The 14,791-nt window shown below is 28.7% G+C and overlaps 1 protein-coding gene across 1 annotated transcript in view; it reads right to left on the bottom strand.

Annotated features, from left to right (window-relative positions):
- The window catches only part of LOC111305748 (alpha/beta-Hydrolases superfamily protein), a 54,747-nt gene extending 45,728 nt beyond the window's left edge, over nt 1–9,019 (bottom strand). Inside the window, exons 1-8 of the mRNA XM_022903517.2 lie at nt 8,422–9,019; nt 6,681–6,725; nt 6,429–6,558; nt 5,906–5,975; nt 5,778–5,826; nt 5,250–5,347; nt 4,225–4,363; nt 3,840–4,035 (exon numbers count right to left, since the gene is read on the bottom strand). Coding sequence (XP_022759252.2) covers nt 3,889–4,035; nt 4,225–4,363; nt 5,250–5,347; nt 5,778–5,826; nt 5,906–5,975; nt 6,429–6,558; nt 6,681–6,725; nt 8,422–8,745 — 1,002 coding nt within the window. The 5' untranslated portion in view covers nt 8,746–9,019 and the 3' untranslated portion in view covers nt 3,840–3,888. The remainder of the gene's footprint in view (nt 1–3,839; nt 4,036–4,224; nt 4,364–5,249; nt 5,348–5,777; nt 5,827–5,905; nt 5,976–6,428; nt 6,559–6,680; nt 6,726–8,421) is intronic.
- Between the last annotated feature and the right edge of the window lie 5,772 nt (nt 9,020–14,791).

The raw sequence follows: 14,791 nt of genomic DNA, 5'->3' as shown, positions 1-14,791 counted from the left end.
ACTTGAATTTTTGAAATTTTTTAAGCTTTCCGGATAATTTTTTATATATGGTAAAATGGCAACTTTTGAGCTCTCTGGACAAATTTAACTTTCTAAAATATTTTTTTTCCTTTTGATGACAAAAACATGAGGACTCTTTTAAAGAATATTTTATCTATAAGCCAACTAATGAGTACGCACATAATCTATTCATTTTTCTAAAGTTGTTCAACAAGTCTGAAATTTAATTGTGCTCCTTGCAAATCATATCAACGGCTTTTACCATAACCTTGTAAATGTCTCCAAAGTTCCTGCTTCTCAAATCAAAAGATCTAAGATTGAGTTAACTCCTTATCTTTTGGGCAAGTGCTTATGAAATGAGTTGAAGAAAGTTTGCTTCATATTAACATCATCGAATCTACCAAAGAGATAGAAATATTGAGAAAACTATTGATAGTGTTTGTTAACAGCTTTTAAATGAAACGAACAACATTTTAACTTAAAAAATTACTTTTTGATGTTACCCATTTGATGAGCTTTTTAGCTACAAAATATGGCTAAGAACTAAGATAAAACTTTTGTAATTATAGAATATTAGAGAAATTATAACTCTCTGTATTCACCAATATTATCCCAAAAATTCTTAAAGGTTCAGACCAATCTTGAAACCAAATGGATTAAAACCATCTACATTGTGATATTAGGATTGGAATTCAATTCAACTAGTCCCCATGCAATGAAATTCTTGAAATCTTACAAGTAATCTGGATAGAGAAACGTCATCAATTATGAAGATTGAGAATTTAGATGAAGATGAGGAACTATAAGATTGAGTAAAAAGAAGAGAAAGTTGTTGGTCATTATCCATAGGATCTAGGTTATGAACTTCTGGATTGTCATTTGAGACTTAAACTGTTAGTTCTGTAAGGAAAATCTATGGGAATGTTTCAATATTATCATCAGAAAATACTTCGTCAGGGTCTACAATAAAATAATCTTATTCATTTATAATAGGAAAAATATTTTAAACTGAAACCTGAAAAAGATTTTCCTGTGCCATTCTTTAGAGTAAGGTGGAAAAAGTATTTAGAGTGTGAAAAATCATAAGCTAGGACGGAGGTTTAAAAGAAGCGCCTGCTGTGGTTTCAAAAATATAGTTAGGAGTTAGGCAGATGAGGTAGCAATTGGAGTAGTGGTTGTTTTTGGCTTTGGGGTTATAAAAATGGGTATTTTATTATTCTTTTAGGTTTTTGTTCAATAGGTTGCTTTTCTCTAAATTTATTTATCCATTTTTTAATAATACCGAAGAGAGATAGGTATGAGATAGAAATGTAAAATGGTTGCTTTTCTTTAAATCTATTTATCCATTTTCCCAAAAGTTCACCAATGAAATCTATTTCAAGGTCTCCACTCTCAAATATTTCTTTCAATTTTTGCTGAAAAGATTTCTATCTTGGTTTCTTTTAAGAATCATCATAATAAAAAAGACTTTTATTTTTGTCCTTCTAGTATCCTTTACAATTGCAATCAATGTCCCAACAACAATATCTTTTGGGAGATTTGTATACATATTCAGAAAATCAATCAAACTTAAAGTATTTAATTAGTACATTGGGTTTTGGTTGACATGATTGCATCATGAATTGTCTACGAAGACAGACACTGGAGTAAGAAGTTCATTTTCCTTGTTGCGGTCAAATTTGATTGTTATAATGCCATCTAGGTTTATGATGTAGGAAATATCAAAGTGTTGGATAAGGTCCTCTTGGTTCCAAGCCTTTTGATAACATGTTATCTATGACTAAGAAAGTAAGGCAGCAAGTTCTCCATTTGAAATCTATTTTGAGATATGGATGCATCTAAAATCTTGTCAGTAGCTTCTAACTTAACAAAGATTGATTCACCAGAGTTAGGCAAAGACAGGTTTATGACGTGATCTTAGATTCTGTATGCCATATGATAGTGAAATGTTACCTAGCATCCTTTCATCTCTGTTCTTAAAATATGAATTTGAACTTTTAGAGCATTTAAAAAAGTTGAATCATGTAAAGACATATTGCAGTTGAAAACTACTGTAAAGAAAATAGCTTTCGCATTGAGAGTCATTTAACTATGCCAAGTACCGCATGCTTATAGTCTTTAAACTTTGTATCCAGTAAAGTTATCCTAATACAAACAAAAATACAATTTTGCCCACAAAAACTTAATGCTATTCTAATAACACCAAAGTGGATGTGGGTGTATCCCTGATCTATTCACTACTTTGAAAATTCTAAAAGAATTTGAAGAGTAACAAAATGCTCTTGAGATTCTGCTAGAAAATGCACTGATCAAACTTAAAAGCTTGAACATATTCTTTTAAAGATTGAGATTTTTGCTTGACAAGGATTTTTTATGAGCTTAACTAAAAAAGAAGTTCTAGAAACAGCATTGTAGATATTTACAAAAAAAAGTTTTGTTTTTTGGATTTTTTGTTTTTTGAAGCATAATTAATCTAATTAAAAAAATTTAACTTAAAAGAAGAAGATTTTTTAAGTACAAGAGAAGGTAAAGAAAAGAAAGGTCTAAAGGTTAAAAGTGACTTAGAATAGTTTAACATATCCATGAGAAAGAAGTTTTTGATTATCCAATTCCACCGCTCTAGTCATAGTTTAGTAAATAGTTTTATATACCTCAAAAAGGTTGATAGGCTTAAAGAGATTGATAGGCTCTAATACCAAGGGATACCTCAAGTTTTTTACATAAAAACTTATGTTTAGTTTTAAAAAATTATGCCTTTTATCTTTTTTATTTATTAAATAATACATTATGAAACAATTTTTTCTATTATATATCATATCAGCATTAAATTAGTCACACTTCATCTTAATTTCATCTTAATTTCATCTTACAACATATTAAAAATTAACTAAATAACATTTTCTACAAAAACCTTTAATTAAGCCAAAAAGCCTTAATAGTCGTTATGAAAAAATAAAATATTGAATTAAATTAAATTAAATTAAATTAAATTTTAAATTGAATTTATCTTATTATATGTTATTTTTCATTGATTTATTTATCTATTTATTTAATTGATTTTTATATGTAAATGTTGTATTTACTTTTGTATTATTAACATCATAAATTTTTTTTTTACCCTTACTTGATATGAACAAAGTTAGCATTTTCTGACTCAGAAAGTTAAATGATGCACCTTAATCCATTTGCATACAATTTAGAAAGCTTTTGGAACAAAATCTTGAATTTGATGTTATCAAATATTCCATTCTCATCCAATAAAATTAGAAAATAATATCCTTTTAGTTAAAGAATTGAAGATAACTCATGAAATGTCACTGAAATTAAAACAGCTAGCATTGTTTCTTCTCTAAACTCTGAATTTAAGAGAATTGAAGATCATCTCACTAATGATCAGTTTCCTTTTATTCATTTCAATTCTCATTCAACAGTCAAATTTAACTTTCACTTCACTTCTTTTACCCCCTTCTCATTCTTTTTCTTTATGAAATCAATTATGCCGAATCCATAACTTAGTTCGATTAGCTTATGCAATCACCTCTTGAGGTAATATTTAATAGATTTGAGATTTAAATTTCAACACCTACAATTCTTTTCTTTATCCCTAAGTTGTGACCTTCTTTATACAAAAAAACAAAAAAAAAAAAAACAAAATCAATTATCCCAGGCTCTCAGGGTCAAAGATTTCAATTGAGTTATGGATGTCCAGGGAAAACAAAATAACCAAAAACTGCAAACTTCAAATTCCAACACTATCATAGTAGCAAAAATAGAGTTAAATCTAGAATTATCATTGCCTCACAAAAACAGGAAAAACAAGCTGACAAAGTTATTCATACCCGTTGGCCGTGAGAAAATGAAAAGCCTCTATAATTCCCTCCATAGTCACTATCTGCTCAAACCATTTAGCCATGATTGTATAACATTAGCACCTTTGTCCCATGAACAGTCCAACATCATGTCGTGGGCAACTCCTTCGATACAGATTGGTGACACATCATAAAAACTGCCTATCTCTCTAAGTCCTTTGGCATCCTACATTTATATATTTATCTATAAACAGGGGGAAAGGGTCTTAAAAAGATAAAAACTGTCTAAAACCAATAATCTCAGGCATGCAACTTTTCTTATAGGACATTATTCTCATATGTTTGCAGCCTTTGGCATGAGAAAGCAGAATGCAAAGTCGGATGTGCATAAATTAAGGTTGAAGATAGGAATTACCACTATGAAGTCATCTTTTGCTCCCAACACAAGAATTTCAGTAGAACAGTTAGTCATTTTAGGCACTGGAAGTGATGCATTCAACTTCCTTAGATCGAACAATGGCATCCTTGAGCTTTCTTTCATTAGCTCCTGATAACTGAAAAAGGAAAAATAACTCAAAAGGCTAAGTCTACAGTCTACTATGATAATAAAAGAAACAGTTTTGGGAACTAAATTTGACTTGCAAGACACGGTTTTTGGTACATAGGAATAGGCATGCAGAATGAAAACAATATGAGGGATAGGCTGTAAAACGAATAAGCAACTTCATTATGTCTTGTAGCTTATAGATAGAAGAATGAGATCTGGGGATAGTATATATGACATGAACAAGCTCCTCAATTTTTCAGTTAAGAACTCCATCAAGACACAATTCCGTTAGCATAGAAGAGGAGTCGTAAGCTCCTAGATTATGACTTTTTTTTTTCAAACTTGCCAAACAATTCATGAGAAAATCTATCTGCCTTGCTGTCTTATCATTATGAGATACTAAAATAAGAGTTTCATTTGTATGACATCCATGAGTAAAATTAATTTGAAATATGCGTAGATTTTCTTTAGTTATTAACTTCACAAAATTGTTGCCTATTGAAACATCTTATTTAGAATCTGCAAATGCAGAAAACAAATATCCAGCTACCAAACCGAATAAATGATCTCAATTTGTTGCATTAATTTACCTTCAGAACATCTTTTAAATAAACACACTTTCAAGTGATTAAGTTGATATCTTTGAGGTTCTAACATCTTTCTGCATAGTCTTCTCCAGAAACTACAAATATTTATTCTTAGGTAGTATGACTTGACTAAGCATTATTGACAGTTCATTTCAATATCAATTTTCAACGAGATTTTATTAAATATGCACAGAACAAGTGCAAGTTCACAATTGAATATATCATATTATTTCTTATCATCAATAATTCCAAACAAAAGAAAGAAATGAATGTTAACATATGTGAATAGTAGGCTCACGAACAAACCGTAGCACTAGGTTATCCTCCATTATAGCAGAGAAAAAGGTCTCCCTGCAAAGGGAGAGCGAAGTTTGAAAAGCTTTAGCAGCTAGGCTGCGTGTCACCTGCTCAGAGGATTGAACAAATCTCTTGTCAAAATTTGAAGGTTTGTTTTGTATACTTTTTATGAAAGTTAAGCAAAAGAACAAAAAAAAAAGTGTAAGATATCATGAAAAACTTATCACCATTTCCACATAATCAAAAAAGGGTGTATTTCAAGAATCTATTCTGATGAAGCGAAAAGAGGGTCCTCAAAATGAAGAGACAGAATCTCTAAGTAATCGGTCATTGACACAGTGACAAATTGTAGCCTCTATAATCTTGAAGTAAAAATTTGAGACAACACATTTCTCTAGATGTTTGAAGCATATTTCAAGGAGTAACATCCAATTAATCAAAGTCCATTTATATCCATACGCTAAGCATGAATGAGGCAACAAAGAGAGAGAGTGGGGGCATGTTTACAGGTTAGCATCTAAAAATCTGAAAGCTTACCTTAAAAGCAGCAACAGGTTTGGAAATGAGATACCGCCACACTAAGCCACTAAATAAAATTACGAATGTCAGCCCTGGAAAGTTACTTTAATGAAAAGAAGAGTAAGCTAGATTGCATGGGCAGTTACCGATTACCCGAAGGAGGAACAGAACAGACTAACACAGCACCTCTAAGTTTGGGGTACAAAGTTTCCATATCTGGAAATTTTCAATCAGCATAAGTAGAAAGTCAGTATAAGAAATGTTTTTTAAAACCACCAAATCAATCAAGATAAGTTTGATGAAATGAAGGAGGGCTTTTAGGTCTAAGGCACACATCAGAAGGCCCAGTTGAAATTGGAAATTCATGTATTGGTTCAGATCTTAAATCAGGTGCATACAATGTGCCTTGTGACAAATACTAGATTTCAGATATGACTTATAGCCAATCAAAACATTTCTAAAGCAAAGCTGAGATATGGTAAAAGTTTGTCAACTATGAAAGCAATAGTAATTGATTATTCTTGTATGTTTAGGACATGAATCCATTGGGATCAATTTTTTGAGAGCTTGTAATTATTACCATACAATCAGTAAAATTTTGCTTATGCCTTGTTGATCTATTACTTTTCACTTTCTCAACCAGTATGATCCAGCCATCTAGACATTTACCTGAATGTGGTTCATTTCTCATATTTGCAATGTAATACTGGATAATAAGGCCTCCAAATGAATGTCCAAGTAAGACTGGTGCCAGGTCCAGGTTTCTCTGGATGAAATCAGCAACATCACCTGCATGTGTCTACAGATTATGAGTGAATGGCAAATTAGACAAGGAATTTTTTTATATAATCAATAGTTTTTCAAAGAGTAAAAGAAAAGCATATCTTGTCAAGGAACTAGTTTCTGGAAAACGCCAATTACCTGAAGAGAACCAGCAACAGTTCCAGAAGGTGCATCACTTTCACCCTGCCCTTACTCAGCAACAGTATTGAAATCAGTACAACATTTTCAAAGAAAAAGTTTCATGCAAATGAAATTTCAGAAATATGCCAGTATTTAAATATAATGCAAGAAAATTGTCAGTCAGTGGCCTAGAAAAAAATTACTTTCCAATAGTAAATGGGAAAAGGAATCACCAACTCAATTTGGCGTACCATTCTGTGTTAAGAATTATTGAAAAAGAGTTGATTTGACTGAAAGCATAGAGATATTAACTATACTGTTTTTTTCTTTCATACATGTAGCTTAGAAAATGCTATGGTATACTATTTTTGCAAAGCCAATCTCTTAATGAAAATTTTAGGTCCTCAACTATTCAGTTCATGTAGTTAAATACTTACATTTTATTCCTCTTAGCATATGTGAACCGGCTAAAGTTTTTTAAGGAAAAAAGAAAAAGATCTTGTATGAGATTTCACGAAATTGGTTTTCATCTCATCGATAGTGTGATGGAGATACATGTACTAGCAATTACTATTATCCTAAAATGTAAAATGAAGCTCTATGGTGGTTATGATTTCAAGCTTTACAAATGAGGCAAAACATATATACATGTGCATTAGGATGTAAGTGCTTGACCAATCTCTAATTGATGTAAACTTAACACGCATTAGCCAATGGGGTTGATTGAATAGGTAAAGATAAAATACTTCGCTTGTCAAGCCTAAGTTCAATTCCCACTGCCAGCAATCCCCTTCGTGGGGATATGTAAATCCAATGTAAATCCTCTGAGGTCTGCGGTTTGCCTAGCCATGGATTGGGGAAGCCTCGCTCATTTTAAACTTTTATATACCAAACAAAAAACTTAACACGATTGATATCCGAACAAAGTACAAACATCACAAAGGAATTTAAGGCGCTCATATGGAAACAAAAATTTTCAACTTTGCAAGTGTATAGCCAAGACTGTCTTTATGATATGAAATAGTCAAAACAAACGCTTTCCTTTTCCCATCAACTCAATCTCAGTGAATTGCTAAATCTAAGTCGGTAACTGCTTTCAAACTCTATTCACATTCATGCTTCAAGGAGATAGGGTGAAATCAATGACTCAATTCCAAGAGACAAAGAGATATGTGTGGCTATTGACTTTATTTTGAATCTTCATTGTGAAGAAATAACATGATAAACTAACACCATCTCAAGAATGCTAAATAATTTTCACACCAAGGGATGGTTAGATCAAGTGCAAAGAGAGTGTGCTCTTCTCTTCGTTTTCTAGATTCAAATACACTATAAGGCTGTGGGAAGCTAATTTCCTATGAATTCGCTAGGCTAGGCGTAGATAAGCCTGATTGGATCAACCCAGGAAGGAGATGTACCAGGCAAACCCCAAGAACCTCTTGTTGCTTAAACAAACAAAATAACTTTGTGTAACGCATCCTTTCTTTTCTTTTTTTCGGCCATATTCACTATGATTTACTCAGATAAGTCAGCAAAATATGTTTCCTTTTTCAAGTTCCCAGCAGTAACAATTTTTGGAGCAAAATTTTATTCCTTAAACATTTGCAGATTAAAAGAATAACCAACCAAGTATTTAACATAAAATGATTTAAGAAATGAAAAAAAAAAAAAAAAAACGAAATTATAACTCCAAATTGAGCTTCAAAAAGAAAGGAAAAAGGAGAATCTTAAGGTGTGGGAAAGAGAAAATGATTAAAACCTGACCAAGCAAGCTAAGAGCATAGCAATCAAAGCCAGAATTAGAAAAGAAAGGCAACCAATGTTCAGCCCAACACCAAGCTGCATGGTAACTTCCATGAACAAAAACCAAAGGTGGGGCCTTTTTCTCGTCTGGGTTTTTTTCTTTCACACTACTCTTCTGCAGGATAACCTCCATGTTCAGACCAGAGGGAAGCTGATGCAAAATACGCGACTGTCCTTGTTTCAGCTCATATGGAACTCTCATTTTCTGAGGTCTGTTAAGAACAGCAAAGGGCTGTAAGGTCATTTTAGGAGTGTGTTGAATCGAGAGAAGAAAGGCCATTGTTTTGCTGGGAAAGCTGAGCTTTCTCTAACTGTTCTTGTTAGTGCCTTTTAATCTCATCGGACTTTGCTTTTTGATTTTACCCACATCTTGCTATCGGTAGATTTTGCAAAGGGGAATAATACCCGTTTAGCCCTGATTTATTATATTTTTTAATATAGTATCTAAATAAAAATATATTTTAATCATGTACCTATATTATATTTTCTTGTATTAAGTTATCTCAATTCTTAATATCATTAAAATAATATTAATATGAAATACTGAAGTAATTGACACGTGATTATCACGTAATTTATACGTAGTTATCACGTCTTATTTTTTAAAAAAATAAAAAAATTTTAAAATATAATTTTTAAAAAAAAATTTATTATTATTTTTTTAAAAATAATATATGATAATTACATTAATATTACATGACAATCAATTAAATATGACGTCAACATTATTCTAATAGTGTTAAGAGATTAGGATAATTTAATACATGAAGTTAAAGTTTAGATAATTAAAAAAAATTTTCATTTAAATATCATATTAAAAAAATTATAATAATTTAAAAATCAAATGGGGTATTATCCCTTTTGCAAATAATGTCTTATTGGTTGGAATGCATGGAAAATATCAAATTCATCTTATTATCAAATAAAATATAAAATATATATTTTTAAATTTATATAATATTTTTATTAAAATTTTTAATTATATTGTTTTTATATTTTTATATTATTTATTTTTTCTAATTATTAAATTTATTATTTATTATTTATTTTATATTTTTATATCATGACAATATAATGTGATTCACTCTTTCTAATTTTGTAATATTAATTAGAGAAATTATATTTAAACTCTTCAACATAAATTTTTATTGAATTTATAAATCTCATTCGTGTTTATATGAATTTTATGTGCTTGTCTTTTTTTTCTTTATTAGTTAAAGAAATCTATTCGGGGTCCAATTGTAATTTTTGTGATGTAAAATTTATTGATTTTGTTGAATTTAATATTAATATGGTAAAAACTATAAAGATTTTAACTATCAGTAAACTCTTACAAAAGAGTGGTCACAATCCTTAGCCTCCATATTTGAATACAATTCTAAAAGATTTTTTTAACTCTTAAATGTCTTTCTAAATTACTCATAAGCGAATAGTTTATGTTAGATATATTATTTTTATTAAATTAATATTTAAAAGACAAGAGTAAAATTATATTTATTTTAAATTCAAATCATCTTATATTTCAATTAAAAATCGGTTTGGATTGATTTAATTTTGGATCAATTTTAGTTTAACTTGAATGAGTTTTTTTGGTTTTGAGTCAACCTTATTAGCTCTAATATTTTTTTACTTTATTAATAAAAAATTTTAATAAATACATTACTTCAAAAAAATTAATAAATAAATTTGTTTAAATTACTCTTTTTATCCAATTTTACTTGTTCATCTTTCATTTTATTTGAGGTCCTAAAAAAAACTTATATATTCTTTCTTTTTTTGAACACTTAATATTCTTATTCTTTTATATTTTAAAAAATGTTTGATATATATTTTTAATTTTTTATATAAAAACTATGAAAATCATTAATTTCATTAAAAAATTAAATTTTTTATATAATTTACACAAAAAAATTAAGGATTAAAAAAATTAGGAGCAATTGTCAGAATGAAACATTATGCCATCGTTGTTTCTCTATGTAATCACACGTAATTGTTTGAAGAGTATTTGAGTTGATGATTAACAAGGGTTGTGCAAATATTGTAAAACTAATTAAGAGGTTAGATGAAGCAATGAAACTCTTTTATGAAATGTCTCAAAAAGGACCGATCTCTAATAGCGTCATTACTAGTGATGGCAACGGATCAGGACGGGATGAATTTTTGTTTACCTCGAATCCGACTCAATTTTAAACATATAAAACTCGTATTCATACCTCGACCCGATAAATTTTTTTTGTTTTTAATATTCGAATTCGATCCGATCAGATATTGTATAAAATCGAAATCAATCCGACCTGAAATTAATAAAATATTATATTTAATATAAATATAAAATTAAATATATATAAAAATATATAAAATTAAATAAATAATAAAAAAATAATTTTTTTATATATATCGAGTCGGGTTTACCTAAAATCCAATCCCGATCTGAACCCAAAATTTTTTTATGCCACCCGACTCTATCGACTCTATACCAGATTTTCAAAAAAAAAAAAAAAACCGATCCTATGAGGTCGGGTCAGGTCGAAACCGTTGATTTTGGGTATTTTTGCCTTCCCTAGTCATTACATCACTCTTATACATGGCCAGTCCCGACTGTAACAGAATGATAGTGCTTGGTTGAACAGAAAATGAAATTGCAGAAGAAAGAAATAGACCAGGGAAAGAAAAGAGAGTAAGAAGCAGGAAATTGCAAATTTTCATTCATAACTATCTCGTTACAACCTTGTTGATATATATGCACCACATGTGCTATAAATTCAGCTAACAGAATTTACCAGATATTGCTAAAATGACAGAAAAAAAAAAACAAATGACAACTGCCATAACATGATGTCTGGTAGCTAGCAATACAAATCTTATGCAAAAAGAAGTAATAATCAACTGCCAAGTTAGCACCGACGGATCCTCATAATCAGCTCCAGCTGTATCAGCTCTCAGCTTTCAATTCGATTCCTTCTGTACTTAGCTCAGCTCTCTCTTTTCTTAGCTCAGCTTTCAGCTTCAGTTTCAGATTCAGCTCAGCTTCCTCCCTCAATGTAGCTTTCGACTCCCTCTAATAATCATATTTCTTCTTGATCATCCTGCTATTTTCTTTCCCTGCCCAATTCATCACATTACCTGCCCCTTCAAAAGATCCTTGTTCCCAAAGATCAAATGATAAAAACATTATGTTTGTATAAATATTAGTAAAGGAAAATAAAAGATATATATATCCCTTATTTAGATAATTAAAATTAATAAAAAAAATTCTAAAACTACTGTTTGGTTAAATAATGAAAAAAAATATAAGTCATTATATTTTTTTTTAATTATAACCTTTTTTATTAAATAACATATAGTATCACATTAAATTTTTTTTGGTTGGAATATAACTGTAAAATAATGTACAATGATAAAATTATTAACTTTCGGATTGTTTTAATTTTTAGAAATTTGATTAATAAGTATTTATAAATATTAATTAAAGATAATAAAAATATTATTTAAATACATATGATGTATTGTTTTCATTAATTTTTTAAAAAATAATGCATTAAGTATTTTTTTCCTTAAATTATATCATTATTCAATTATAGTAACATTTCCATTTTTCTAAAGCAAATTGAAAAAACTTTACTTGTTGCTAGGATTTTAAAATCCAAAGTGAAAGTTATGATCATGGTAATTTATACCTATTGATGTATTCCATATCTTCAATTTTTCCTTATTCATTCATAAAAATAGTCATTAATAAAATTTATGAAATATTAAGTGAAAAAAAAATTGAGGAGAGTCTATTCACTGATAAATAATATTTTGTATTTTTGATCTAATTTTAGAGTTTAAAATCATACACTTTAAAATTTAGAGAAATTAATAATAATATAATAGTCATTTTATATTTTAAAAATTTTATTCTTTTCCTTTTCTTTTCCCTCAATTTGGGGTAATTAAAAAATGAAAGAATTTGAAGGAAATCAAGGAGAGCTAAGCACCCTTCCTTTCCTTTATTTTAATTTATGTTATATACAAACAAAGAAAAAGATTTTCCATTTCCTTTTGTTTCCTTTCCTTTCCTTTCCATGACCTTTCCTCAATCCAAACATACACTAAGGTCAACATTGTATAATCTTCCCATATACCATTTTCTGACACTAGAATCGACCACACAACTAAAAATGGAGTTACTGTTATCTGTTTCTCAGCTTCAATTTATTAGTTAGCTTGAATTCTTTCTGGTTGCAGTCTTGTTGGTTCCCCATGTATGTTCTTGTAAGAAGTAGTGACGCAAGTTGTTGAAGAGGGTCTGCTGCACTAATGGTTAAAGCATTAATGCAAATCTCCAAACCGTCATTAGGGGAAAGTTTGAACCAATCTTCTCATCCATGATAGCGTATTTCTCATCCTAAAATTCTTTTTCAAACCTTCTCAAATTTCGAATAAGCTTTTGGATTTGGACAAATAACTCGGCCCTTTGACAGATATACTAATGTCAAAATCTTTTATCACATGAATAACAAATAATAGAAATACCTTAATATCAATGTATCTCTATCCAATTCAATTGGTTTTAGGGCATACACTAACACATATGAAACAAAACCATGTCATGAAAGTTTAATTTTAGAATTCAAGATTTCCCGGAACATATAATAAAGAATAATACAAAAATAGTTGAATATAAAAGACTTGGTACTGATAGGGAAGCTAAATCATATTATATCCCAATCAGAATCCTTTTCTTCCCAAACATCTCTCAAGGTAATCATCAATTTGACAAAGATGATTTTATCACCTTTTAAAATCTCGATAAATTTGTACTTCTCATAAAAATTGTCTTATTATTATTCTAAAATAAATTACTAGGAAAACCAAAAATCTTAACGATTATTCTTACAACAGCGGGCTTTAATCAATTCAATTAATGATTTGTGTGATGTAAAAATATTCACAAAATTATCATACTAAAATTTAATTACAATATAAATATGCTATTTCAAAAGCATATTAACAAAATAAGTCTAACAAAAATCAATTAATTTCAAAAATCAATTAATTTCATTTAGTGAATATTCAAATAATAAAATAATTTTATTAATTAAATGAGTTTTTACAACATTAAATGATTTATTGGCAAAAAGGTTAAATTTTAAATTCACAAAATTAGAGCAACTAAAATATCCAACAATTCATTTAAAATCCATTTAACCAGGTCCAAAAAATTTCATGAAGAAAGTTACTAAATAATTAAATGCTCAGTTTAAGACTTAATATTTATGCATTTCCTCAATTAAGATTATCATTTTTAATTTGATTCAATTAAGAATTAAATATTTTTGAATTAGCCCAAAATAGAACTTCATAAAAGCAGTAAGATTGCATGCGCTAAAGCAAAAATAATGGCGTGTGCAGTCCATGCAGCAATAACGGAATGAGTCTTAAAAAAACCAAAAACTTCAAAAGCTCAAAATGAGCTTTAATGGTAGCAACCAATCAAATAGAAGTTGTTAGAGACTCTTTAGATGAGTTTGGCTCTCATATTAAGTGTTATAAATTTGGTTTAAACCTCACTAAGCCACTAACATGATTTTAAATCAAAACTAAATTGAATTGGATATGGATGGGAGCAACGGCAGATCTTAGTGCTTTTATTTTGAGGAGATCAAATAAAAGTTTAAAATTATATATATTTTTCATGTGAGTTATACTACTATATATTTTATTGACATATAACATATATGTAATAATATACTAAAAAATAACAAACTTATAAAATCTTAAATTTTATTAATTCAAGATAAAAGTATAAGAAAATAAAAAAAAATAAAAAATTAATAATTTTATTTAAAATTGTAAGCAATGTTCTTTTTTAAAAAATAAAATCTTATACAATTGAATCTAAACTAAATCTTTGTTTTTATGTTAATCACAACTAAGTTATTTATAAAAAAAAAATTATCTTTAATCTTATTTCATAGTTTTATTTTGATGGTTTTCATAGTTAAAAATGTTTACTCAGCTCACTAATTATTATGGATATCGAAAAAAATTAGAATAAATTTAATCAATCTATTAATGAGATAATATATTTTTTATTTTTCAATTTTTATCAAAATAAGGCACAAATGTGATAAAGAAGATAAATTTTGATGTTTCACTTCATTGTGCATATCACGCTCAAAATGTTTCAATTGAAATTTTAAATTTAATTTATCTTGGTGAATAGAAGTTAGAATTTAAAAAGTTAAATTGAATTTTTTTAATTCACATGAATTATGACTTAATATTTGTTGCAAATCAATCAATTTTAAGTGTTTGTCAATAATGATTAGTAGGTAAAA

Source organism: Durio zibethinus, chromosome 21 (assembly GCF_047325235.1).
Source record: "Durio zibethinus cultivar Kanyao isolate XHJ-2024 chromosome 21, ASM4732523v1, whole genome shotgun sequence".
Classification (NCBI taxonomy): Eukaryota; Viridiplantae; Streptophyta; class Magnoliopsida; order Malvales; family Malvaceae; genus Durio; species Durio zibethinus.
Note: the sequence above shows the minus strand (reverse complement) of the source record. Positions and strands in the feature narration are given on the sequence as shown.